Consider the following 27,229-nt stretch of genomic DNA (forward strand, 5'->3'; position numbering starts at 1 on the left):
TTAGCTTCGAGGTCTCAGCTTAAATACCACTTCATTAGAAGATCTGCCCTATTCCCCTACCGCCAGGCAACAGTCCCCTCTCCCAGCCTCTGGTACTCTGCCATCACAGCCTTTATGGCTATTGTATTTTATGTTATCTGCTGATTAATTAAGACAGATATTCCCCTACTGGAAGGCAATCAGTCTTTCTGTAGAATATGCTCTGTGAGAGCAGGGATCGTTGTATAATCATGTGCTACTATAGCCACTGCGTGTGGCACAAAGAAAGTGCTCAAATATTCCTTGAATGAATTCACTTTATAGCTAAGGAAGTGGAAAGGCTCAGCAAAGTCAAGTAACGAGCTGACATTGTGTAACAGTGGAGGCTGGATTTGAAACCAGATCTGTGTAACTCCCCAGCCTGGGATTTTTCTACTACACCAAATTATGTGGACACAGAGCCACTGTTCAGGACCACATACTCTGCCACAAAGGATGGACCCCCTTTGCGAAAATAGTGGAAGGTAGAGTGGAAGGCATGGTGCTAGCCAGGTTGCCTTGCTTATGGGCTCAAAGAGACACAGGAGGGCACTTCACTAAGAAATCAAGAAACTTCTCAACCGGGCAAACTCGTGTCTGGCAGCCAACAGGGCAGCGAATGGAGGGACAGAGCTGAGACTTCACGCCCTTCCCTGGCCTGATGTCAAGCAGGCAGTGGGCAGCAGGATGGAAGTCTGTAATTCTCTGCACCCTCCTTCTAGCTCTCAAGATGGATTAGCCCGCAGCCTGCCACTGGGGCCACTAGAGGAGTGGTTAACAATCTAGACTTTGGGGCGCCTGGGTGGCTCAGTTGGTTTAAGCGACTGCCTTCGGCTCAGGTCATGATCCTGGAGTCCCGGGATCGAGTCCCACATCCGGCTCCCCGCTCAGCGGGGAGTCTGCTTCTCCCTCTGACCCTCTCCCCTCTCATGCTATCTCATTCTCTCTCTCAAATAAATAAATAAAATCTTTAAAAAAAAAAAACCAATCTAGACTTTGGATCAAGACTGGATTTGAGTCCTGGCTCTGTCACTTACTAGCAGTGTGACGACCTCCCTGCACCTTACCTTTCACATCTGTGAGATGAGAAGAAAAGAATGTACTCTCACAGCATGATTCGGATTAAATTAAAATGTAGATTTTCAAGAAGACCATGTATACACACAGCCTGTATCCAAGGGGGGCTCAAAAAATGGGAATTGATATTGTTATCATTTCCAATTTATTCCAAGCCTCATACCTTACGCTGCATCATCTGTGTGGGGTGCTTCCTATCAAGGACTGCCTGATGGAGTTCAAACACCTATACTTTCATCTCTTTTTGTTAAGTAAACTTAGGTTTAAGTAGCTAAACTTAAGTAACTTAAGTAAACTTAAGAAAACAACCCCCCTAACATGGGGCTTGAACTCATGACCCTGAGATCAAGGGTCGCACGCTCCACCGACTGAGCCAGCCAGGCGTCCCTACCCTTCATCTCTTTACACTCCTGTGTTGAGTCAGGTTAACAAATGTACTTGCTCAAATTGAATGTCAGGTTTTATTTGTGAATTAGAAAACATGGTTTGTTTTGGGGCGCCTGGGTGGCTCAGTCGTTAAGTGTCTGCCTTCGGCTCAGGTCATGATCCTGGGGTCCTGGGATTGAGCCCCACATGGGGCTCCCTGCTCTGCGGGAAGCCTGCTTCTCCCTCTCCCACTCCCCCTGCTTGTGTTTCCTCTCTTGCTGTCTCTCTCTCTCTCTGTCAAATAAATAAATAAATAAATAAATAAATAAAATCTAAAAAAAAAAAAAAAAGAAAACATGGTTTGTTCCAGAAAAGAAATGTGTGTAGGCCCACCACCTGTGTGTCTCACTGGACCATGAATAAGAAAGCTGGCAACAAAACAGAGTACTAGTGTGGCTGGTGTCTTTACTAGACAAAGTTGCTGTGAGCAAACCCTAACCTGTAAAACTGCTCATGTACAGAAAGAAAGACCCATCTTTAACTTGGAAAAGGGGCTATTTGCGTGACCATGCTTTCAACCGAACTTGGAACAGCCTTTCTACCTAACCGGACACAGAATCTACTCTCGCTATATAATGGGACTGACATTTTCATGACATTATCCATTACCGAGCTAACAGGTTACAAATCAATGTGACAAGACTTTGACTGCTTTGGGTCTTATTTCTTAAATGGTCCAATTGTGACCACAAGCAAATATGTCCAGCCTTCCACATAAGCCCCCCAAATTGGCAACCCCATATATTACATTCTGGTAGGTTTCTGTCTGTTCTTTTTTTAAGCATTGGTCTTCCCCGCTTTCCCAGTAAGTGTATAGGTAGAAAAATAAATGAAGTCAGCACTCTTTAATTCTCACTAGAATAAACTGTGACTCAAATACGGTGAGTGGTTATTTGCAAGGCTATAATTTTTTTAATGACAGATTTTCCTAAAAGAAACCACTATAACATCTGTCCAAGTACTCCAAGGGAAAACAAAAAATACATACAGATTAAGTCTATTTCTTTAACAGCACATTGCCAAACACGGACGACGAGGATAAAATGCCAAGAACCTTACAAAATAACTTTAAAAGATGCAATGTTTGAGTCATTCAAACACGTAGGGTTCACAAAGAACAGAACAGTTAAGTCCGAGAGCAGCTCTACTTTGTGCGTGATGGTAACCTCAGACTGTCCTTCATTCGAGTTCACTCAGGTGTCGAAAACCAACAGGTATATGAGCACAGTTTGTTGTTTCTTCTTTGCTTGGAGATGTGCACACAGATTAGAGGAGAGGAGAAGTTTTCAGATGCTGACATAAGCACAGCAGCCTTGGATCCCCTTTGATAAAGTACGAAGGCAGATTTAGTTGACTCAAGCTGTATCGGTTTCCCTAAGAAAAAGTCTTATGCATGCTGAAAGAGACGAGTTACTGAATGGGTCATGCTAAGTATTTACAGCCATTTTCATAAAGTGAGCTCAGTAACCTGACAGAATAAAAAAGGTAGTTGTTAATTTCTTGTATAACCTCTTACAACTTGAATAACTTCGTGGGTGAATGACGCTGAAGTTCAAAGCCCCTCAAACACACATTAACAAGAAATGAGAGACTGCATGAAGAGGCACACGTTCTATCAAACGCACACGTCACGGGGCTCCTGCATAGCAGGAAAGTCGCTACCACTACGTAACAAATGGCTGTGCCAACAGAGCTGCCGCTCGAGGGTACAACAGTAGAATTCCCTTAAAATCTCAAGGAGTGTTCACAACAGTACAGACACCTTGGGGAGAATAAGTACATATTTTGTTTGGAAAGACATCTTTTGCTGGGAAATTTGAACATCATGTAAACACATCAGTTTGCAAATTGGGTTAAGATTTAAGGCAATGCTACTCAGAACGAAGGGGGGAAAGACCCACAAAAGTTCCCATTTGTCTTCCGAAACATTAACAGGTCAGGATCAACATCAGAACGTACCCCCCTTCTAAGCGTTCAGTGCACCTGTAGGTTTTTTCAGCATTACAAAATAGAATCTACTTTCATTCTCTGAATAGGAAATGGGAAGTTGCTATATACTCTTCCTTGAAAACTGTAAAAGAAAAAAAAAAAACCCACACCCACACCCACACGGCAGCTTCAGTATTTCATATTAAAAAGTAACATGGAAACGAAGACAAGTCTAGCCGGTGCACATAAAGGAACACTGCCCTTACGATAAGCTCCAGAGCGGTGCGCTTCTCTCCGACTGACTTTGATGTAGTGTGGAACGATCATGGAGTCATAAATTAACTTTAAACATCAACTACAGACTAACGAATGACAATGAGACATAGTAAAGTTCAAAAATTTTACATTTTGCTCCTGTTTGGCTGCTAAAGAGCAGCGATTTAAATCGATATAAAAAACACCTGACCACAAAGCTTGCTATACAGATAAAGTATATAATCCAAAAGTAAGCAGCAACTGAGTTTCTTATTTAAACTTATCTGATATGGAATATTTACACATTTGGGAAGAGAGATATCCGAAGCACCCCCCCTTCTCTTTCCTCCGCTCCTGCGCTTTGCCCCGGCCCCCGCCAATGCAGACCACGTGCCCTGTGCCATCTACACCTGTACTTCGGCTAACCTGGCAGGATGATGCAACTCCTTCCTACGGTCTTGGTCTGGGAGAAAAGCAACACAGTCTTGGACGTCATTTGTAGCCCTTCTTTTCTGAACACCAGTGTGCTATAAGTCAATGAATCTGTTCCTTCATAGCAAGGGGCGGGGGAGACAGCCCCTCCCCACTTCATTCCCAACTCCAACGGGACAAGATCCGAACACCATCCGGAGAAAAAGGAGAGACAAAGGTCATGACCAAGGCAGTAGCAATGAACACAAGTTTCCCAACAAAGGAACCTCTCCCTCCATGGGCTTCCCCAGAGATAACACTCCCTCTTTCCTCTCCCTCCCCTCCCACGAAACAAAATTAATTCACGGCACAAGAACTTGGTATTCTGGTTAAGTATCAGGTAAGTGTAAGAAAGAGTAAATCTGTCACTTTGTATACTTTAACTGAGAGGTAAAGCTAACGGAACACACAACAGCACTGTGAAAATAACTTTTTTCTAAAACAGATCCAATCTACATAGTGCAGCCAACGAAACATAAAAGAATAGTTTGTTCACAATCTGCCTTGTACAGGATATTTATATTCTCTCGATGCCATATAAAGAGTATTTATATAGCTTAAACATTCAGAGACATGCACTGGGACTTTTTAGGTAGTACAAATTTCTTCACAATCACATGTGCAAATTTTACAAATCACTAAGTGAGCATTAGTAAGCTTAGGCTGGACTGTGTCTCGTATTATCTAACAAATTTAATGGGGGTTCAGAATCATCCATAGGAAGAACCAGGCGTGTTCCCCGAATGACCAGTTCGTGGTCCCCAAATGCAAGCTCCCGATCCAAGGCATCTTCAGAACTGTTCCCCATAAACCTCCTAGGGGCACCGGATGCTCCTGATTCGGTGTTCACAGTAGAATCCCCATATGTCAAACTAATATCGCCATCATTGAGAATAAGATCGGAGTCATCGTCTTTCAGTTGCTCCTGGTTCTAAATGCAAATAAAATAAGTCTTAAGAATTGCTATGTGACTCAAGAAACATTTCCAGTAGAAGGCTTTTCAAGGATTCCCTATTTAAAACCCTTCGAGGCTAGCCTGCTGCCCTCAGGATAAAGTCCACAGTCCTCACCCTGGCTTAAAGGCACTTAACACCCCCCCCCCCAAAAAAAATCAAAGTAAAAAAAATGGGCAGAAGACATGAACAGACACTTCTCCAAAGAAGACATACAAATGGCTAACAGACACATGAAAAAATGTTCATCATCATTAGCCATCAGGGAAATTCAAATCAAAACCACACTGAGATACCACCTTACATCAGTCAGAATGTCAAGAATTGACAAGGCAAGAAACAACAAATGCTGGAGAGGTTGTGGGGAAAGGGGAACCCTCTTACACTGTTGGTGAGAATGCAAGTTGGTACAGCCACTTTGGAAAACAGTGTGGAGGTGCCTCAGAAAATTAAAAATAGAACTACCCTATGACCCAGCAATTGCACTACTGGGTATTGACCCCAAAGACACAGATGTAGTGAAAAGAAGGGCCATATGCACCCCAATGTTCAGAGCAGCAATGTCTGCAATAGCTCAACTGTGGAAAGAGCCGAGATGCCCTTCAACAGACGAGTGGATAAAGAAGATGTGGTCCGTATATACAATGGGATATGACTCAGCCATCAGAAAGGATGAATACCCAACTTTTACATCCACATGGATGGGACTGGAGGAGATGATGCTAAGTGAAATAAGTCAAGCAGAGAAAGTCAATTATCATATGGTTTCACTTATTTGTGGAACACAAGGAACAGCATGGAGGACATTAGGAGAAGGAAGGGAGAAATGAAGGGGGGGGGGAATCGGAGGGAGAGATGAACCGTGAGAGACTATGGACTCTGGGAAACAAACTGAGGGTTTTAGAGGGGAGGAGGGTGGGGGGTTGGGTTAGCTCGGTGATGGGCATTAAGGAGGGCACGTACTGCATGGAGCACTGGGTGTTATATGAAAACAATGGATCGTGGATCACTGCATCAAAAACTAATGATGTATTGTATGGTGACTAACATAACAAAATAAAATTAACAAAAAAAATAAAAATAAAGGCACTGAGTGGTGACTTGGGCCCTTCACCCCCAGCCCTGCCCCGCCCCTGCATCTGCCTCACCCACTCCAGCTGCCCATTGTGTGCCTGCCATTTGAACTGCTGACAGGTGCTCAAATCACTCATGCCTTCCCTTCTTCCTGTCTCCCCCGCCCTCCTTCCTGTGACTAGGGCCTGCTTATCACTGAGGTCTTGGCTTAAAAGAAAGTCCCCTCCTGCTGGAAGTCTTCCTTGATCTTGCAAAGCTGGCTTAGGTGTGCCTCCTGTGCTCTCTCCCAGCGTCCCACACTTAGCCCTGGCCCTACGGTGCCCTTCACCCTTGTACCAGAGCTGCACGCACACTGGTCTGCTCTCCCAGCCCACACTAGCCTCTGAGCCCCTTCTATGCTCTAGTCTGGCCACCAGACAGCTCGGGGCACACAGAAAGTATTCTCCAAACGTAAGTTCAATGGATCACCAAGTGGAGGTATAGAAGTGAAGCTTTTACTTCAGTGCGAACAATGCCTAGAGTTATAATATCCCCCAAATATGTTGAACCCTCACCATATACTTGTCTCCCAGCTCAATAAGCTTTTGGTTCTCATGGAGACTTTGTGGCCAAAAAAGTAGAATTAAATAAAGTTCTACAAAGGGGGGAAAAATCAAGCATATATAATGTCATTTTGGTAAATAAAAGAATGTTATATGTGCATAGAAAAGTCTGGAAGGGTAGTCAACAAAATGATGATCGTTAGCTCTGCGTGATAAAATTGCTAGTGATTTTTATTTTCTTATGTTTCTGTACTGAAATTTTATTATATTGAGTACATATTACTTTTAAGAATCAGAAAGTCACCTTTTTCTAATATATAGCATAAGAATCATTCTAAACACTCCTATGGATCTGGCAAAAAAAGTCTGTGACTAATACTCCCTGAGGGAAGTAGAACTGATACAAACAGCGTATATCCGGCTCTCCTAAGCTGTATGTGTTTGAAAGTCTTACATTTGTCTAAGACAGTCAGATTGAGGAGACTGTTAGACATAAATTTAAAACAGTTTTAAGTTGCTGTGGCTAGAAATTTGCCTAAATACTCAAAGCCAGGTGAATTAAAAACCAAACAAACCCATTTCACCAACCAACCATAATGCCCTCCTGCCCTGTATAGTATAACGTGAAGACCCACCGGGGTCTGTCCCCTCACTGAGTGATACTCGCAACAAAGCTGGGGGCTCCTTCACACACCAGCAGAGGCTCTTCAGCACTGTCTAAGGACTTAATATTAAGTTTGAGGTTTGGGGCAATATCTATCAAATTTTAAAATGCATATAATGCCTTTTGACTCAGCAATTTAACCCTTAAAATCTACTTATATACATTTATGTACTTGGATAAATTCATAGGTACAAGAATATTTACTAAAAACATGGTTTGTAATGACAAAAAAGGAAAGGAAACAACTTAAAGGTCTATCCGTAGGAGACTGATTAAATCACTGCTGCTCCAGCCACACACTATGCAGCCACGAATAAGGAGAAGATAATGTACTCGTAGAAAAGTAGCCATGATCTATCGTTAAAGTGAAAAATGCAAGTGGCCGGACAATGCAATTGTGATCTCATTTGTATAAAACAGTAACAAAGCTATATACGTTAAGTCTGTGCAAAGCTATATATACATATGTAAGTAACATGTACTTCCTCTGTATTAGGAAGTAAACACAATAAATCCTTAATAAAGCCTGTCTCTGGGGGGATGTAGGTGGGAGAAGGAGCAAACTGATTTTTCACTTTGTACATTCCATACTGTTTGAATATCTGGCCACAAGTGTGGTAACTTTTATAACTAAAAAAGTAGGTAATTAATAAATGAAAAATAACATTAAAAATTAAGTTTTTTGGTTGTTAGGGATTACATGATATCCCCGCCAAAAGATGCTGAAATCCCAACCACCAGTACCTGTGAATGTGACCTTATATGGAAATAGGGTCTTTGCAGATGATCGAGTTAAGATGAGGTCATTAGTGTGGGCCCCGATCCAGTATGACTGGTGCGTGTCCTTACAAAAGGGGAAATTTGGTCTCTCTCTCACACTCACACACACACACACACACACACACACACACACACACAGAGTGTCATGTGAAGATGAAGACAGAGATCTATGTAATGCACCTACAAGCCAAGCAACACCAAAGACTGGCAGCAAACCACCAGAAGCCGGGGAGAGGCCCGGAGCAGATCCTTCCTCACAGCCCTCAGAAGGAACCAACCCTGCCCACACTTTGACCTCAGACTTCGAGCCTCCAGAACTACGAGACAACACATTCCTGTTGAGCCATTTGGTCTGTGGTACTCTGTTATGGCAGCCCTAGGGGACAAATACAACCATGTTGTATTTTGCTATATTCCACAGGACGCACAGTTGTTGTGGAACTCTCGGCTTTTGGTGACGGTGAGTGGGTCTCTGGAACCCAAGAGCCAAGCCTCACTGACTGAACTGACAAAGCTGGCCGCCCCTCTGCACAGAGCCTCGTGGGCTGACAGGGCACAGAGGAGATGGAGGCTGCTCGAGAGGGGAGCCCGGGCAATGTGGAAGGGAGAGACGAGACAACATGCCTGCTCCCCCCACCCCCGGGCACAATCTTCAAAAAGGTGCACAGACTCAGCGTCCCACAAAGCCTTGGGGCGCCCCACCCTGTAGGTGCGGCCTCTACTAAGACCCCTCTTCCCGTCCGTTCTCTGGGGGCTCTGCTCTACCACACCACAGAGGAGGGCGCGGGGAACTGCCCAGTGCCTGTCTACACGTGTCGCCGCTGCCTTGTCACTGTACTCGAGCTGCTGCATCAGACTAGACCCGGTGGCGGGCTTTGTTAATGTGGGCACTGTATCTGATGCCACAGATGATTTCTGAAGGCTTGGGCTGGAAACAAAGGTTTCTTAAAAAGAACTTGAAAAATAAGATGTTCCTATTTTAAAATGAAGGCTGGTTAGCATTTGTCATTTCTTTCTGTGCTGCGACGCTCGCCGAATCACCAATCTCATGTTGGCAGCTAAGGAAAAAGAAAACAGGGACTCTAGGTACTGTCTAGATGTGCTCGTGCTGCCTAGCAGCGTGGAACAGGAGCACCGGTAGATAAACTCTCCCTGATAGCCCGAAGTTGGCAGGCTTGAAGTAAAAGACCATCTGGTGCACTTTAGGAGTATCAAAAATTGTTTTATTAATCCTCTCAACATGACTGTGACCACTCTAATTCCTAGATGAAAACGTAACACATTCTGTACCGAGCTTGGGCCACATACTGTAAATAAGTCAAAACCAGCATGGAAATAGAATTATTTACTAAAATCACTGACAGTAAGTGAGGTAATAACACTAGATCTCTTTTCAAATGATGTTTCAAAGACCGTGAAATTGTATCTCTAGATTTCTCTATGTATCTATATGTATTTTCTGGCTGGGCAAAATGGGCTTATATTCCCTCTCATGGATTTTGTACCTGAAAGGCAAGTGAAGCAAAACCAAACCAGTGACGCATCCACACAGCGGAACAATTTAACTTCATGAACAACTTAGGTTTTGGATAAAAGCAACTTACTTCATAAGCTTGGGGGCTGGTCAGGCATCTGGCGATGGGCCCGCAGCAGGCAGGGAGCGTTGTAGTGAGCGGAGGTCCACTGTGCGTCAGCAGGGGCTTCAGATAGCTGTGCCGCAGGTTAAGGAAGAGCCATGGCCCTTTCTTCCCAAATGCAAAAGAACAGGTCGTGTGCTCACCACCGCCCTCCTGGTGCACCCGCCACTTCAGAGGGCAGCAGAGGGCCTTCACATTATGCCAGTGAGACAGCAAGGGGAGATTTCGTTATGATCTCTGCTTCACAGAAATGGAAACTGAGGCTCAGGGAAAGGAATGACCCGCCGAAAAGTCACACAATGAAGCAAGTGAAGGACCCATACATGAACTCAGATTGGTTGGATTCCAAGCCCTGTGCCACGTCCACGGCATCACATTGCCTTTCTGCTTTTACCAAAACCAAAGGGAAGACAGAATCACTCTCACTTTAGCGCTGAAGGAGATGCGGTGGAAAGTAAAGAGTGGTAAGAGTCAGAAAAAAGATGGAATTTTCCAGCCGCAGAATTTAGTAACAAAAATGGTTTTAATCATCTATTGTGAATTCAGCTAGCATCTTGAATGAGTTGAAACTTCATATCAAAGGAAATTCAATTCCAAAAACGTCAAAAAAAATTATGTATCACGAGTTCCTCTATCATAGACCCTCATTTCAGTGTTCATTTATTCTCTAAAAAAATAAAAACAGACATGATAATATATATATAATACTCAGAAGAAAACAAGAGGGAATAGTAAGAAAAAGTAGAGACAATGGGAGAAAGACACATATACATATTCCCCACTTTCTAAAGTCACAACCTAAGGTTGTTCTCGGTTAAAAATGAGGAATAGTCCTGGGGCGCCTGGGTGACTCAGTCAGTTAGGTGTCTGACTCTTGGTTTCAGCTCAAGTCATGATCTCAGGGTCATGGGACTGAGTCTCGTGCTGGGCTTTGCGCTCGGCGCAGAGTCTGCTTGAGATTCTCTGCCTTTCCTTCTGCCCCTCCCCCAACTTGCCCTCTCTCTCTTTCTCAAATAAATAAAACCTTTTTTAAAAAATGAGGACGAGTCCTATGTCTCTCAGACAAAACACTCCAGGCCCAGGTGACTTCACTGGTACAGTCTTCCCAGCACTTAAGGAAGAAAAAAAATACCAATCCTCCAGAAAATAGAAAAAGAGAAAAATTCCTCTCCATTCATGTCATCAAACCGGCATTATCTTGTTATAGATGCTTGACAAGGACATCACAACAATGACAAAAAAACCCACAAGCCAATATCACTCACGAAAACAGACACAAAAATCAGACACAAAATATCAGTAAATTAAGTCCAGTGACACACACAAGGGATGGTGTATCACGACCAGATGGGATTCGTTCCACCCATGCAGGACTGGTTTAATAGTCGATCAATGTAAATAGCACAACGACAGATTAAAGGAGAACAAATTAAATACATGATCATCTCAACTGATGCAGAAAGAGCATCTGATAATATTCAATGCCTGTTCATGATAAAAACTCTCAGCAGACTAGAAATAGAAGGGGATATCCTTGACAAAGGCTATCTCAAAAACCTACAGCTGGGTTGCCTGGGTGGCTTAGGTCATGATCCCAGGGTCCTGGGATCGGGCTCCCAGCTCAGTGGGGAGTCTGCTTCTCCCTCTCCCTCTGTCCTTTCCCACCCTGCTTGTGCTCTTTCTCTCTCAAATAAATAAATAAAATCCTAAAAAAAACTTACAGCTAACATCATACTTAATGGTGAAATATTGAAAATTTTCCTCCTGAGGTCAGGAATAAGACAAAAATGTCCACTATCATCACTTACATTCAACATTGTACCGGAGAGGTCCAGCCAGTGTAATAAGACATTAAAAAAAAAGTAAGATGTTAGAAAAGAAAAAAAGACACAATATTTTTCACCTGATTTTATGAACAGTAAATTAAAAAAATCTATAAACTATTTTATAATAATAAGTGAACTTATTAACAAGATTGCTGGATACAAGGTCAATATATTTGCAATAGCATCAAATACTTAGGGATAATAAATATAATAAAAGATGTGCAAGACTTGTCACTGAAAGCTATAAAACATTAATGAGAGAAATTAAAGAATATACTGTGTTCATAGATTGGAAGACTCAAAATTGTTAAGATGTCAGTTCTCTCCAAATTCATCTATTGATTTAATACAAACCCGAGAGAATTGCCAGCAGGTTTTTTTGGTGAGTGGGTGAGTGTGAGTGTGTGTGAGTCTGTGTATGGAAAGTGGCAGGCTGTTTCTAAAATTTAGATGAAAATGCAATGAACCTAAAATAGACAAGGCAATACTAAGGAATAACAAACCTATGGAACTTCCCCAATTGGATAGCAAGATTTATTAAAAAGTACAGTTATTAATAGAGTGTGGTATTGATGTGGGAAAAAAAAAAAAGACAAAGAGAAAAGAAAGTCCAGAAACAGACTTCCAATTATATGGCCATGTGATTTACAATAGAGGCCCCACTGCACTTCAGTGGGTTAAGGATGGCATTTTCAATAAATGGTGCTGGGTTAATTGCCTACTCATATGGGAAAAAAGTAGGTCTTGACCCATACCTCACACCATACACAAAAATTAATTTGTGGTGGGTCGAAAACTTAAATGTGATAGCTAAGACAATCACACTTCTAGAAGAAAACATAGGATCTTGGGATATAAAAGATTTATCAAGACACAAAAGCACCAAAAGAAAAGAGTAATAAAAGTAAACCTCATTAAAATAAAGAATTTCTGTTCCTTCCAAGACAGGATTAAGAAAATGAAAAGGTGAGCTACAGACTGGGGGAAGATATTCATAGTACATATAACCAACAGAGAACCCAATTCAACACAGAAAGAACTACAAGTCAGTAAGAAAAAGATAAGACAAATCAATTAAATAATGGGCAAAAGAACTAAACAGACGTACTTCATAAAAAATGAAGTCCAAATAGCCAATAAACCTATGAAGGGAGGCTCGATCTCACTGGCGATCAGAAAAATGCAAATTACACCACACGTGGTATCGCTACGCACCCACGGAAATGGCTAAAATTTAAAAGGCTGATTAAATATCGAGTTTTGGTGGAGATCTGGAACAAGTGGGACTCCCTTAAGCTGCTGGTGGGAATGTAAACTGGTTACGACCACTCTGGAAAACTGGTTGGCAGTATCTATGAAAGCTGAACAATACACTTGCCCTAAATTTTTCTCCTAGGTATACATACCCAAGAGAAATGAATGCTGATGGTCACCAAGAGATGCATACGTGGATGTTTAACTTTGTTCGTAACAGCCAAAAGGTGGAAACAACCCAAATGTTTATCAACAGTAGAACGGTTGGAAAAACAAACCAACCAACCTGTAGTATATTCACACTATGGAACACCACAAAGCAACGAAAAAGAATGGATTATTGGTACAGGCAACAATATGGATTAATTACATGTTGCTAAGTGAAAAAAGCAAGACATAAAATATTATGTGATACATGATTCCATCTTTATTAAGATCAAAACCAGGTAAAACTAATCCATGTTGCTAGAAATCAGAATGGTGGTTGCCCTTTGCAGGGAGGAACGGCAGGGAAGGCACGGACTATAAGGGAACAGAGGGCAGCTTCGGGGATGCTGGAAATGTTCTAAATATCTTTACAAGGGTAGCAAGCACACAGGTACATACGTAGGTTGCAAGCTTAAGATTTGGGTATTTCATTTATATCTCAATTATAACAATCTGGCTACACAAAGGACCTGAAATCCAGAATGATGAATGATTAATTCTACTAGGGGCACTAGGTATTAAAATTACTGGGTCTTAGGGCGCCTGGGTGGCGCAGTCGGTTAAGTGTCCGACTCTTGGTTTCAGCTCAGGTCATGATCTCAGGGTCGTGAGATCGAGCCCCATGTCAGGCTCTGTGCTGGGTGTGGAGCCTGCTTAAGATTCTCTCTCTCCCTCTCCTCCTGGCCCTCCCTGCCCCAGCTCTCTCTCTCAAAAAAAAAAAAAAAAAAAAAAATTACTGGGTCTTAGTCTAGTAGTACTGAGTCAAATCTTAATGTTCACTTCTATAAAAATATACAGAAAAATAAGCTATTATTCTGCTCTTTCTCTACATCAGGATTATTTAGTTGTTTTGTACATATATTATGCAGAAAACGTACAAAACATTTTATGCAGGAAACATTACACAATTTTTGTTAAATCAGAGGGAAGAAAAAGCCCCAAGAGATATGGGAATGGCTTATACCCAAAATGCTGATAATGGAGCCAGAAGTAATGACATAATCATTAAACAATTTTAAAGAGCCAGGATCTCTCTCCCTACTGGGAGTCTTAATACCACAGATATGCTTGCATTCTTGTTTCCATACAGTAATTTAATTTTGAGTACTTGCAAAAAGTGATTGTAAAAATCTAGCAAATGGAATATAGTAAGTAGTAGCTTCTAATGATAAGAGCCAAGTGCATTTTTCTTAAATATATAAGGCTTTCATCAGCAAGTCAAAAGCAAGGGAAACATTTTTTACCTGGTTGTCCCAAATTGGCTTTGGTGGAACACAAACCGGGTTTTGATTCATTTACTAATAAGCCTCAGCCTGAAAGAACTGCATGGTCCCTTTTCCCAGTTCAATTTTCAAATAAGATGATTTTTTAAAGATTTCATTTATTTATTTGACAGAGAGAGAGAGAGCACAAGAGAGCACGCACAAGCAGGGGCAGAGGGAGAGGGAGAAGCAGGTTCCCCGCTGAGCAGGGAGCACAATGTGGGGCTCGATCCCAGGACCCTGGGACCATGACCTGAGCTGAAGGCTGATGCTTAACTGACTGAGCCACCCAAGTGCCCCCAAGAAATTGATTTTAGTAAATAGTAAGGGATAAAATGTTTTCTGAAAGGCATGACTTAAACAGGTCATACAACGTAACACAACCCAACGTAGCATTATGAAGAAGACAGTTACTATAGAGGACAGAGATTTGGTAAACAATGAAACACTGGCACCCTGAGTGGAGAGGCAAATCTTCCAGTCTCCTGACAGGTCAGGGAAAGCAGGCCCGCCACTGGCTACTGTGGGATCTAACATGACTCTGTTTTCACCTCACACTCACGCTTTTCCCTGAGGCAGCATTTCCTCTTTTATCCTAGCAGGTGCACTGACAAGAACCGGCAAAAACCTTCTGCAAGATTCACTAAATTAGGTAAAAGACGACGATTGCTCAATAAATAGGCCAAGAGAGGGAAGAAAGTCTACCATAAGGGCTCCGGAGGCCCATCACACAGCCACCTTCTATACGAACCGCTCCCTGCTGGCGTCCTGGGTTTTCAGGGGAATTCATTTGTGTGGATTGTCTTTAATAACCTTCTCCGTCCACCACACTGGAGGGGAAAGGGAAGACCAGAGGTAGGTTTTGTATTCCACTTCAGGAAGGGAAAAATCAAAACAGCCATTCCATTAAATTGTAACTGGCCTTGTTCACACGACCATTTTTTCCCCTCAGTTAAGGATACTTATGGTCAAAGTTGTACCATATCCGGAAAAGCCAGGCACTCTCTGCTTTGGTGGTTCTTCTCTCATTTTCAGGAATACCCTGCAAACAGATAATAAAGAAATCAATACATACACCAAGATAAAAAACACATTTATTTAGAATCATTTCTTTGCAGACTTGGAAATATAGCCTACTTCATACAAGATACCCTCTATCATGGGTAACATTAGAAATTTAATAGCTTGTATTTTGCAGCTCTGGAATACTAAATTGAAATGTTTTTCTAAACACCTCTATTACTCGGGCTGCCTGCTGATTTATGGGTCTACTGTCATTTAAAAAAAAATCAATGTGGGATAATTTGCCCTTAAATCTGCAAGACTTACACCCACAATGTGAATTGCATCTTAAGTAGAAAACATCACATCGACATCCCTATCTTTGGGAGTTGCTATGGGTCCCAAAAGTAACTGGCTTTTGCAAAGATGCTACTATGTTCTTAGACCACTAGCAAAATGAAAGCAAGCAGAAAAATTCCATGGTAAGCCTGAGAGGCTAGAAGGGAAAACTAACATAGCAAGCGGGCCCCTTCTAAAATAGCTTCCAAAACCAAACTGGGTCCTTATTTGTAATGTGGTACAGTCAGCAGTGGGGCAGTTCGGTGATCTGGTTCATCTCAGCTCTGACACGAACTAGTTGGACAAGTCCCTTCCCCTCTCTGAGCCTGGATTTCTTCGTGTACACAGGGCGAGGGGTAAAGAATCTCAAAGGCCCTTTCTAGCATGGATGTTCCATGCACGGTCCCAGGCTTTCTGAAGAACAAAGAGTTCAGATTCTGGGTTTTGGTTCTTTCCTGTCCTTCCTGATCTTCAAAATAAATAAATAAGCCTTCCTCTCAACATGTATCAAAACATACACAAAATAAGAATGTTTGAGAACACTGTACCGGCTTACAAGAGCTGAAAAACACCTGTACTTCCTTTCACACTGGTACACAAAGGTTTGTACGTCTCTGCGTTTTGAAGAGCAGTGGGTCTATAAATCTCACGATCCCTTCACCACATAAACACCTATACACCTAACGCCCACATACTCCATACTTACTATCATGTTCCTCTCTGCTTCCCAGTGGACACTTGAACTATTGACTACACAATGTAACAAAGCAAGACACCCATATGGTTTTGAGGGCAAGGGAAAAGTGGCATTTTTTTCTGTATCTCACTGCTGCTACTCACCTACCTGGCTTTCTTTCGCCATTCCCATTTCTCCCCTGTGGTGACAGAGGTGACATAGCAGGTGGAGACTTACGTGGCTCATGACCAAGCATTTGTCTGGTGAATCATATGATACTCGATTCTTATTTGGACATGGGGTGGAGCCTTGAGGAACTACTTAGAAACATAGAAACTACCCCAGCAGCTCGGCATCATGGGGATTTATCCAGCCTGGTTTGCACAAGTATTTCAAGCCCATGAAACTATACTAGTCCGGTTCTGACCACAAAAGAGGCAAGTACTGACTATATTACATACACACTCATCACTCAACAGCTAACAAAATCAGCATTTAGGAAACGAATCTGAGAAATTTTTTTTTTTTTTTTTGGAACCACACCCTGAAGACAAATAGACTGTGGCTTGTTTCAGACAAGAAAAAGAATGTGTTTTGGAAGAGAGGCTTTCCATCTTTAAAGACATAATTTCTGTGATTTCTCATCTAATGTCTAGGATGGAGTCATGTATTCAGTGGTGCTCAGAAAGCATTAAAAAGCAGATGGAAAAACACCAGAAAAGGGTGGCCAGTTTAGAGAAGGCACCTACCAGGCTCAGGTTCAGAGGAACCAATGAGAAAAGGACACCTGGAATTAAGCAAGGAGACGTGGGCAAGGTAGAGGCATGGGACAAGAAAGTACATTCTCCTGAACAGCCAGGGAAGACTGGTTGAGGACTGCAAAGCTTCTGGGCGGTTCTCAAGGGCAGCTGCTGGTCATCCAATTTGAAAGTTACACAGGAAGAGCAGCTGGAGTGGGGCTGACATCAGAGACAAGCCTTCATGCGCAAACCGGAGTGGAAAAAAGCTCCGTGTGCCAGAGCCGTCACTTGAAAACCCAGGAGCGCTTACGGGACTGTTCCCCACCCTGGCCAAAGCCCGGGTTGGCCCACAGATAGGAGAGCTGTCACCCCTGATAACCACATGTTGTCTAAAATTTGGTTTTGTCTCTATCAAGCAGTGAGAAAAGCCAGGGACGGTGTCAGTTAAAAGCTGGTACAAACAGGACGGGATCTAAATAATAGCGGCAGGAAGTCTACGGTAGGCCATTTTCTTTCCGAACGGCTGCACGTTCGACAGGAATGCTAGACAACACAAATGCATATTTACCAAGTGTTCTTGGTCGGAATCAACACCAACCCTAAAGGAGAAACACAAAAGGCAAATGAGATCTTGAGACCAAAACAAGGTCTATTCCCATACGTGCCTTGTCAGGCTGCTACTTTCCCCAACACACAAGCTATGGAATGGTGAATATTTTTCTTGCTTCTCTCTGGTTGTTGATGTAGACTTTTGGCTCCTGCCACTTTCCTTAGCAACAGCTTGGATCCTGAGGCAGGCAGGGTCTACTAGGGAGTCTCTTCCTGCAATCCCACTTACCAGTTTCGGAAAAATAACATTCTCTTCCCTGAATGGCAGGGCACTAGAAGCGGGGGGGGGGGGGGGGGGGGGGGCGGGGGGAGGAGAGCTGCCCTAGTTGCGGAATAGGAACCACCGGGTAGTGTCGAACACAAGGCCGGCGCGGCGCAGTTCCAGGAGGGAGCTGCGTGTCTGCGGGCCTCTCGGCTCTCATGGCAACGTTCTGTTATGATGACTGAAGAGAGGGCCCGGTTACTGTTGTTTTCACAGCCTAATGGACAGATACTAGCCTGGCTTCTTCATAATTATCTTTTATCTGCTTAAAATTCCTGCTTTCCGTAGCCCAGGGAACAGCTTCATTAGGAAGCTCTCTTTGCCTCCTCTCTCTCAACACCGGCACCCACCAACTCTGTTCGTTCTTTCCCTACATGGTTTCTTCCATCTTCTCTCCTTTCCATTCCAACAGCTCAAGCTCAGGCCTCATTGTGACTCAGGAGGTCTGTTGCAATTGGCTGTAAAGTTGTCCGGCTGCCAGGCTGTCCCCTAGAGTTCGCTGTCTAAAGCACAGAACTCACAGGGTCGTTCCCTTGGCAGAAGACTCTGAGAGTGGCTTATAACCCAGAGGGTCAAGTCTAAAGCCCTCTGGGCGGCACTGAAGACTCTCTACAGACTAGTGACCCCTGCCACTCCAACCTACCTTTCCACCCTCATTTCCTCTCGTTCTCTTCTATACACCCTATGTTAGCCACCCCCGCCTACTCCTCTCCCCAGACCTGTCCTCTCCCAAGCCTCCATGCCTTTGCCCTCTATCTGAAATGCACTGTCCCTCATGTTTTTCCTGCTCTTTCGGCAAGTTCCAAAGGAACCATTCTATGACCCCTGCAGGTGGAACCATTCTTTCCTCTGTCCTACAGCACTTTCTAGATTACTCTATTATAATACTTAGCGCAGTAGAGTATAATTATTTACCTGTCAGTCTCCCCAAATAGACTGCGAGCTCCTTGAGGGTAAAGGCCATGTCTCAATTCATCTCTGTAGCCCCAGAGTCTAGCACAGTACCTGATACACAATAGGTGCTCAAATGTTTATCGATTAAGGTCACTACTACAGACAACACAGAAAAAATAGCAGCGTGAGAAGCTGTAGCAGTAGCATCCCAGAATATGAATACACGAAAGGGAGGAAAATGATGCAAGACCTCATCCGGAAGGCGAGTGAATCATGGTCAAGTACTTGAAAACAGATGGCCATGACCAGATTCATAATTCAAAGACAGGCTCGTCTCGTCTTTGTTAAATGGCCAGAAGCTGTTTAATGCCTTCTTAGCCATATTAAACTCTAGACACATTTGTGCATCTAAAGTGACATCTAGTGGTCTTGGGGATAGCACATTTGTAATACTCAGATGGAACGTTACTGGAAGCCAGTTCAGTGTAATAAACATTTATAGAGCATTTATTATCTGCCAGGCACTGTGCTAGGCACAGGGCATAGACATGAATGAGACACAGCGCCTGCCCTCAAGGAGCTCACAGACTAGTGGGGAGCACAGACACAACTAGAGTGCAATCCCCAAAGGCTTTGCAACTGGGGAGGGCTGGGCTCCCATCTGGCCTCAGCTCCTTTCTAGCTGGGTGAGCTTAGGCTATGCAGCCCGATGAACCCCAATTTTACACCTGGGAAATGGGCACCATATCCACCAGAGTTGATGCAAGGATTAAATGAGAAAATGTACCTAAAGATTTTTCAAGTGCCTGATGCCTCATCTCACTCTCACCACACAGTAGCTCTTCTGACGCTGCTATCCCTCCGAGGCTGGCCGAGAGGGGCGCTGTAACAGGCATGCCCACGTTCAGCCAAGGGAAGAGGGGGTCCCACAGAACAGGGCAAAGGGAGGAGGCCTCTGAGCTGTGCTAGTTCCTGGGGGGCGAAGGAGAAGCCCAGGCAGAGGAAACAGCATGAGCAAAGGCTCGGAGACCAAGAAGTGCCAAGTCTGTGCGGGAAATGACAGGGAGCCAAGTGTCACTGTCACAAACTACGTGAAAGGACACAGGAAGAGCTCACTGGTTGGCTCTCGCTCACTGAGGATCCTTTGTCTGCACAACAGCTGGAGCCATCCTGTCACACGGTCAAACAGATCGTGTCGCCCCCTTGCTTTAAAATCCTACAAGATTTTAAAATCTGAACTCCTCACCACATCCTACAAGGCCAGAGAGCAGGGCTCCCTAAACTGGATGGCAGGGCCCCATCCCGTATGCCTCCTGTTTTGCTGGAATACAGCCAGGCCAACTGATTTACGCATTGTCTATGGCTGCTTTCACGCTAGAGTTGAGCAGCTGAGACAGAGACCATATGGCCGGCAAAGCCTAGAATATTAACTATCTGGCCCTTTACAGGACACATTTGCCAACCCCTGCCCCTGTAGGATCTTGCCCACCTCAGCTCCCACCTACCCTTCATTCACTAATATTCCAGCCATGTGGGCTTTATTTCTGTTCATTAAACAGGCAAAGTTTGCTCTTGCCTCAGGGCCTTTGCACTTCTTTTCCCTACTGCTGGGCCACTCTTGTTCCTGCTCACTGTTTAACTCACAATCTCTTGTCATTCAAGTGGACTGAGCTCCAAAGGAACCTCGGAGAGACCTCACCTGACCTCTGCGTATAAAATTCACTCTATCCCCAGTCACTATCCCATACTGTGTTTGTCATCACAGCACTTAATATCATCTAAATTGTTTCCTTCATCTCTTTGTTTACTAGCTTATTGTCTGTGTTCTCCCACTAAAGTGTAGACTTCATGAGACCAGGGACCTTTTCTATCTTACTGCTAGCACTGTATCCCTCCAGAGCAGGGTCTTTTAACCTTTGCATTACTGATATTTTGGTCCAGACAATTCTTTGTTGTGGGAGTGCTGCTCTATGCCCCACAGGATGTTTAGAGGCATCCTTGGCCTCTGCCAACTAGATGCCAGGAGCAGCCTCCTCTCTTAGTGACAATCAAAAATGTCTCCAGACATTGCCAAATTGCACCCCTCCATTGAGAACCACTAAGTTAGAGCCTAAAACAGTGCCTGGCACATGGTTGGCGATCAATTGGTATTAATCAAATGAATGAATAAAAAGGCACACTGGAAATGCTGTGCTAAGAGCTCTACAGACATTAGCTCACTGAATCCTTCCAGCAACCCTCAAGGAGGCAGGTATTATCACACACGTTACAAATGAGGAACCTGAGGCGTAAAAAGAGTCAAGAACTTGCCCAAGCCCACAGAATTGGAGAATGAAGGAGCAAGAACTCAAAGTCAAATCTCAGTCTGCCCGAGTCTTAAACTTTAAGGACTTCTCAGCATCTCCAAAACTGTACTAGACAAATCCGGGGGGAGGGAAAGGAAACTTAAAATCCATCCTCTGCTCACAAAGAGGCCAAAAAACCCGCCAAACAACCACAATAAGAACTAACCTAAGATTGTAAGGCAATGCATATAATTAAGTGCCAAACTATGCTCCAGGACAGGCAAGATGGGGCCAAACGGCTTGCAAATCTGGTGAGGTGGATTCAACTCTAGGTGGGTTTTTTTTTTTTTTTTTTTTTTAGGGGGGTGGGAGGCATGGGTATTTTGTGTGGAGGGTCGTCAGGAAAGAGAACTGAGTCCATGGAAAAGCTGAGACTACTGAAGAGCATTATTTTTCATAAATTATCTTATATTTAATTTTGTTCTTCTCAGAATAAGGAAGAATCGTCATTTACAAGCTCTTAAGGCAAGAAAGGAGTTTAATCCTTCCAAAAGTGAACACCCTCATTTCTTGATGCAGTATGGTCTACGAGAAATGAGGTGAGACTGGAGGGTCCTCTGTCTGAGACTTAATTCTCTGTATGACCTTGAACAACTTAGAAACTTTTGGAGCCACTACTTCCTCACTTGTAAAATGGAGCTATTGTGATTAGATAAATACGTGAAATGTACTTAGCACGATGCCCAGCACATAGTAGGTGCTCAACAAATGCCAGGTCCTCCCTGAAGTCATGATCAGGATTAGAAGAACATTATTTTCAATTATACGCAATAATAGCACAGAAATGGTAAGAAAGGAGTTTGAAAAGTAAAAAGAAATCAAGACAATAACAACAACATTCAAAGTGTGATTTAGGGCCGGCTGGTCTCTAGAACGTTTAAGAGAAAGGCATAATAGAATGGAAAAAACGGAGAACAGATTCTATAAAATGTGAAATACTGTTTTCTCTAATGAACCCTACACATTCTAGAGGCTCAGCAGAAGGTCTATGAAGTTTCAGCCAAACACAGAACTAAAATCTACAAAAGCTTTAGCAACACAGGCTGCTGTATCCATGGAAACAATGCAGCACTCCTGAGAGACAGGGAGCTTTCCAATTGAATACATTAACTAGTATGCATTTAACACTAAGACCTTGCAATTTTGGCCTCAGATTGTCAGGTCACAGACAGTGCTGATCATAAAGTTGAGAAAGAAAGATAATGTCTAGTACTGATTAGGGTTGAGATAAACCGGACTGTTTCATATGCTGCAGATGAGAAGAAACATTTTCGGTCTGATTGGGTGATATGGATCAAAAGCCTTAAATATATGCATATCCTTTGACCAAGCAATGCCACTCCTAGGAATGGATCCTAAGGAAATAATCAAACAAGTGCACAGTGGTGTGTGCGTTTATGAATGTTCACGCTGTTAATGGTAACACTTAATAGCAAAATCCTCAAATGGTAATGGTTAACAGAAAAATCCTAGAAACGATGCAAAAGTCCAAAGATAGGGATTTGGTTAAATAAATTATGGTGTATGCAGCCATGAAGTTCTGATGTAAATATATTTCCTAACATAAATGTCCATGCTGTATTACATTTACAAACTGCCTTACAAGATCACCTGCAGTGTTGCCCCTTTTTGTTAAAAATACATATAATGCATAGCAAGAGATCTAGAAGGACATCCCTCAAAGTGTAAACAATGGTTTTTAACTTTCCTTTGCACATTTCCCATTTTCTCTGTACTACAGGTTACATAATTTTTAAAAGGAAAAAATAAAACATTATACATTTGTCAAAGCTTAAACTTTTCTCATAATTGAAAAAGAAAACCCTAAATTAGAGCTTAATAGTAAAATGAGGTTCCCAGGCACTACCTACCTTATATGCAAGCATGAGAGCATGGCAGTGGTGCCACCACCAAATACCCACACGGTAAAAAACACAATCAGAAGTGTGGTACTGAACATCATTTGCCGTGCGTAAGTGGCAGTATCTCGAATGGCCAAGGCAAATGCCATCGCGCCACGGAGGCCTGCAATGGAATGAAAGAGGCATTTCTTCCATAACTCCTTACCAATGCTAGCTTCAGAAATTCAGAGAAATAAGGCACATTCTAAGAACATAGAAGCATGTGAACAAATATATAACATGTATTAACGTACAAAAGTATATACAGATACAGAGAATTGGTAGAGGATCCTGACATGCTCTGACCTTTTAACAATATTTTAAATTTTATTTTTAAACGTATACCCAGTAACATCCACTCTTTTTGGGCGTACAGTCCCACGAGTTTTGACAATGCATAGAGGCGTGGGCCCACTAGCACAACCAAGACACAGAACAGTGTCACCACCCCCGCCAACCCCCTCACCAAATTCCTTGGTACTACATCTTTCCAGCCCCACCTTTCTGTCACTCTGCCAAACCCCTGAGCTGTTCTCCATCACTGTGCTTTTGTCCTTTTGAGAATGTAACCCTTTGAGACTGGCTTCTTTCACTCAGCGCAATGCCTCTGAGGCGCATCCATGTTGTTGAGTGTATCCCCAGTTGTGCGTTTTAGTGCTAAGGAGCACCCCACGGCCTCATGGACGTCTTACAGCTTGCCTATTTGTTCACCCACTGGGCTGTTTCCAGGTTTTGGCAATTATGACTGCAACTGCCATAAATGCTCACATACAGGTTTCTGTGTGAAAATATATACATCTTTATCTTCTTTACTACATGTGACAGATTTCTGAACCAGGAATTTGAAACCAGAAAATTTCCACAGAAGGGAATGGGACACTATAAAAAGAATTTTCTATTGGAGGTTGCAACTTCAATGTTTAAGGGACTCTTATATTACTAGCACATCATTTCTGTTTAAAATCAAGCTAGCATATGTGTTGTGAGTGGTTTCGTGGAGTGGGCCAAGAGAGGGAAAGTTACAACTTACCAGCAAACATCATCATGTGCTGAAAATTTGATCCAATCTTACTTCTTCTACCCAAATTAAGTAAGAGGGACAAGGGGTAAATATTAGCAGCTCTTCCCAAGAAAATAGCAATCTAAAATTAATAGGTTAAGGTTAATTTCATTTCACTATTAATATTATCTAGACTACACACTCAAGACGGTGAAAGACTATCTTCAGAAGCTTCAGTAACTTTGGAGAAGTGGACAGAGTCTGTAAGACTAAAGGCACAAAGAACTGCACATAAGCATCATGGGCTTGTTGGTCAAGTTGTTTCCCATGGGAGTACTGGTTAACAATTCTGATGCCCCTATGTATGCTGGAATGGAACACTTAAGGGAGTGGGATGGTGGACAGTGGGAGCCACGTTTCTCACTACTGGAATGGGAGTTCACAGGTCATCAAGAAGAGGAGGGCAGGATGATGCATGTGGTAATGGATTAGCAGTAGAGACATCAGTATGAACTTATGCTTAGCTTAATAGAGATACGGATGATTACATATATATGTATAGGTATATGTACATACAGGAGCTAGTATATACATACATGTTTCCTCCCTGTGTCAGCTGAGAGTGCCTAGAAGCCAGGACAACCCAATAACACTGAACACACTTACAGCCCAGATCTTGGTTTCTAATACCGTTCCCCAATAAAAAGAACCTGGGATCCTTGGAAAAATGGCTGATCTGAGGCTGGAGCAGAAAATACACAAGATGAGCATTGAAGCATCTTCCATAGAAAGTAAGGAAGTGCTTAAAAAAAATTCAAAACACATAGTGATGGGAGTGTGCTAAAGGGACAAAGTACCCACTGAAAGAGCTCCTGATGGCCAAAGCTGGAACAGTTTGGGCAACAAGATTTTAAAAAGTAGTAATGTGTTATAACCCAAAGTATAAAATAAATATCAATGAGTCCATACTGATATAAATGACAATAAAAATGGACAATAGATAAATCCCCCATGCAAAGAATTCCCAATAATTTTATAGATACTCTGTCCTTAAGAACCTAACTCCCTGCTGCGTATGGTGACTCCCTTCCAAGTGGTACAATATAGAAAGGGAAAAAAAAAAAATCAATGACTTTACAGTGGAGCAACCTGACAAACACTATCTCAGTCAAGTGATTAAGGCTAATAACAACATCATTCACATGTTAATAAGTATGTACCCTTGACATGATGTGATGAGAATGGCACCTTACTTCTGTGTCTTATTTGGGAATAGTGCACAAGCCCGGTCTAATCATGGGGAACACATCAGGAATTCTAGCTGTGATATATTCTGCAAAGTACCTGACCAGGAGCCCCTCAAAACTATCAAGGGCCATCAAAAAGAAGTCTGTGAAATTGTCACAGTCAACTGGAACCTAAAGAGGCATGACAACTAAATGAAATGTGGCATCCTGGATGGGATTTTAGACTAGAAAAAGGCCTTTAGGGAAAAACTGAGAATCTGCATGAAGTATGAGCTTCAGGTAATGATAATGTGTCCGTACTGGTTCATTAATTGTGGCAAGTGTGCCATGCTCGTGTGAGATGTTAACAACAGGGGAACCTGGGTGTGGGGTACAGGAGAACTTTCTGTAGTATTTTCATAACTTTTCTGTAAATCTAAAACTACTCGAGAATGCAAAAGTTATTAAAAATGGTGCTTCCCTAAAAAAATAAGAAAATAACAACAAAACACACGGGCCAATGTGGCAGTGACTGCTAGTTACATCCTCAATATCCACCCTTCCCTTCCTCTCTAGCGGTGGGCCCTCCCTCACTCTCACCTCCAATTTTCATCGGCATACATAGTCACCTAGATGAAGAACAGAATTCCCAGCTTCTCTTGCACGTGTAACCCAATGGATGTTAACTGGAAGTGATGTGTGCCTATTCTGGGTCATGCCCTTAAAGGGAAGTGGCAGACAGAGGGGTGAGCCTTGCTGGCCCCTAAGAATAAGGGCAACTCCTGAGGGATGGGTGCAAGAAGGCGGCTTGGGTCCCTGATGATTGTGGAGCAGAGCTGCCACAACAGTTCAGACTTTGACATGAGAAAGAAAGAAACTTCTACCTTGTTTAAGCCTTGGTTAATTTGGGTCATTGTCACGTCACGTCAAGCCTATATCCTAACTACAGCAAGAGGACAACTCTCTCCTGGTAAGTCAATTTTCACGGTAGGCTCTTGCACTGAGGAACCTGAATCCCTCACAGACTCAGAAATGTATAGAGAATATTTGGCCTCATTTCTGGATAAGTATAGTAGACCACGCCAGGTGACTGCTCAAGTTTCTCAAAGACTAGCAGGATATGAAGGGACTGATCTCATGGGAGTCTTCCAGCTGGAGTTCTTCTCTTATTAAAAGGGTTTTCTCTTTTTTGCCTGAAGTTCATTCCCAGAAGACTAAAACACAACAGAATGGCATTTCAGTAATACCTTATTTTCTAAAAGAGATTCTATTTAGAGTTTTAATTTTTAAAATATTCCTGGTAATCTCTTTGGCAGAAACTTCATTCTGAAGTAGTTTTTAAAAATATTTCTTTTGGAAACCACTAACTCAAACCTCCCCCTCTCTAACCACACTCTCTGCTTCCATGTCTCACGTTTATCTATCCCCCTTGGTTGGCTCCCCCACCTTCCCCTCTCTGGGACCTCCCATCCAAAGAGCCCTCAACTCTTTCCTCAAACAACCAGTCTGCTCCCTTCTTCACTTCCTTTCTCAGCCACATCTTAGCAACACTCCTCCTGGTACCCTATACTCATGTGCCCCTCTCTGGGTTTTCACTGCACTCACTTGACTAAACCCCAAACCTCGAAGGACCCATCTCTCTTCTCCATGCTTCCAGCCAAGTAGTACTCCTGGACAAAGTAGACTGATTCTACTGTTTGTACCTATTCCTCAAACTCACATGCATCCTTAATACTGCTCAGCAATCCGACTGCATTTCTTTGGTCAACTCACTCACTCGCTCGCCCACACTCTCTACGTCTGTTTCCCAACCTTCTCCTCAAAATTCCTATCGCCTGTGGAAGCCAGTCTTCAAGATGG

General features: G+C 43.0%; 1 protein-coding gene across 2 annotated transcripts in view; it reads right to left on the reverse strand.

The window, feature by feature from the left end:
* Positions 1-2,407: 2,407 nt before the first annotated feature.
* SLC9A6 (solute carrier family 9 member A6) overlaps positions 2,408-27,229 on the reverse strand; it is a 51,010-nt gene continuing 26,188 nt past the window's right edge. The window contains exons 11-17 of one of the 2 annotated variants that reach the window (XM_088028634.1): positions 24,174-24,285; positions 23,114-23,267; positions 18,919-19,008; positions 17,701-17,731; positions 15,338-15,417; positions 9,794-9,899; positions 2,408-5,107 (exon numbers count right to left, since the gene is read on the reverse strand). In XM_088028634.1, the coding sequence (XP_087884760.1) occupies positions 4,835-5,107; positions 9,794-9,899; positions 15,338-15,417; positions 17,701-17,731; positions 18,919-19,008; positions 23,114-23,267; positions 24,174-24,285 (846 nt within the window). In that variant the 3' untranslated portion in view covers positions 2,408-4,834. The remainder of the gene's footprint in view (positions 5,108-9,793; positions 9,900-15,337; positions 15,418-17,700; positions 17,732-18,918; positions 19,009-23,113; positions 23,268-24,173; positions 24,286-27,229) is intronic. The other variant, XM_028094108.2, reaches the window with a different exon arrangement.

Source organism: Eumetopias jubatus, unplaced genomic scaffold, assembly GCF_037043125.1.
Source record: "Eumetopias jubatus isolate StellerSeaLion01/CBP00866 unplaced genomic scaffold, mEumJub1_p1.0 scaffold_11, whole genome shotgun sequence".
In the NCBI taxonomy this organism is placed as follows: Eukaryota; Metazoa; Chordata; class Mammalia; order Carnivora; family Otariidae; genus Eumetopias; species Eumetopias jubatus.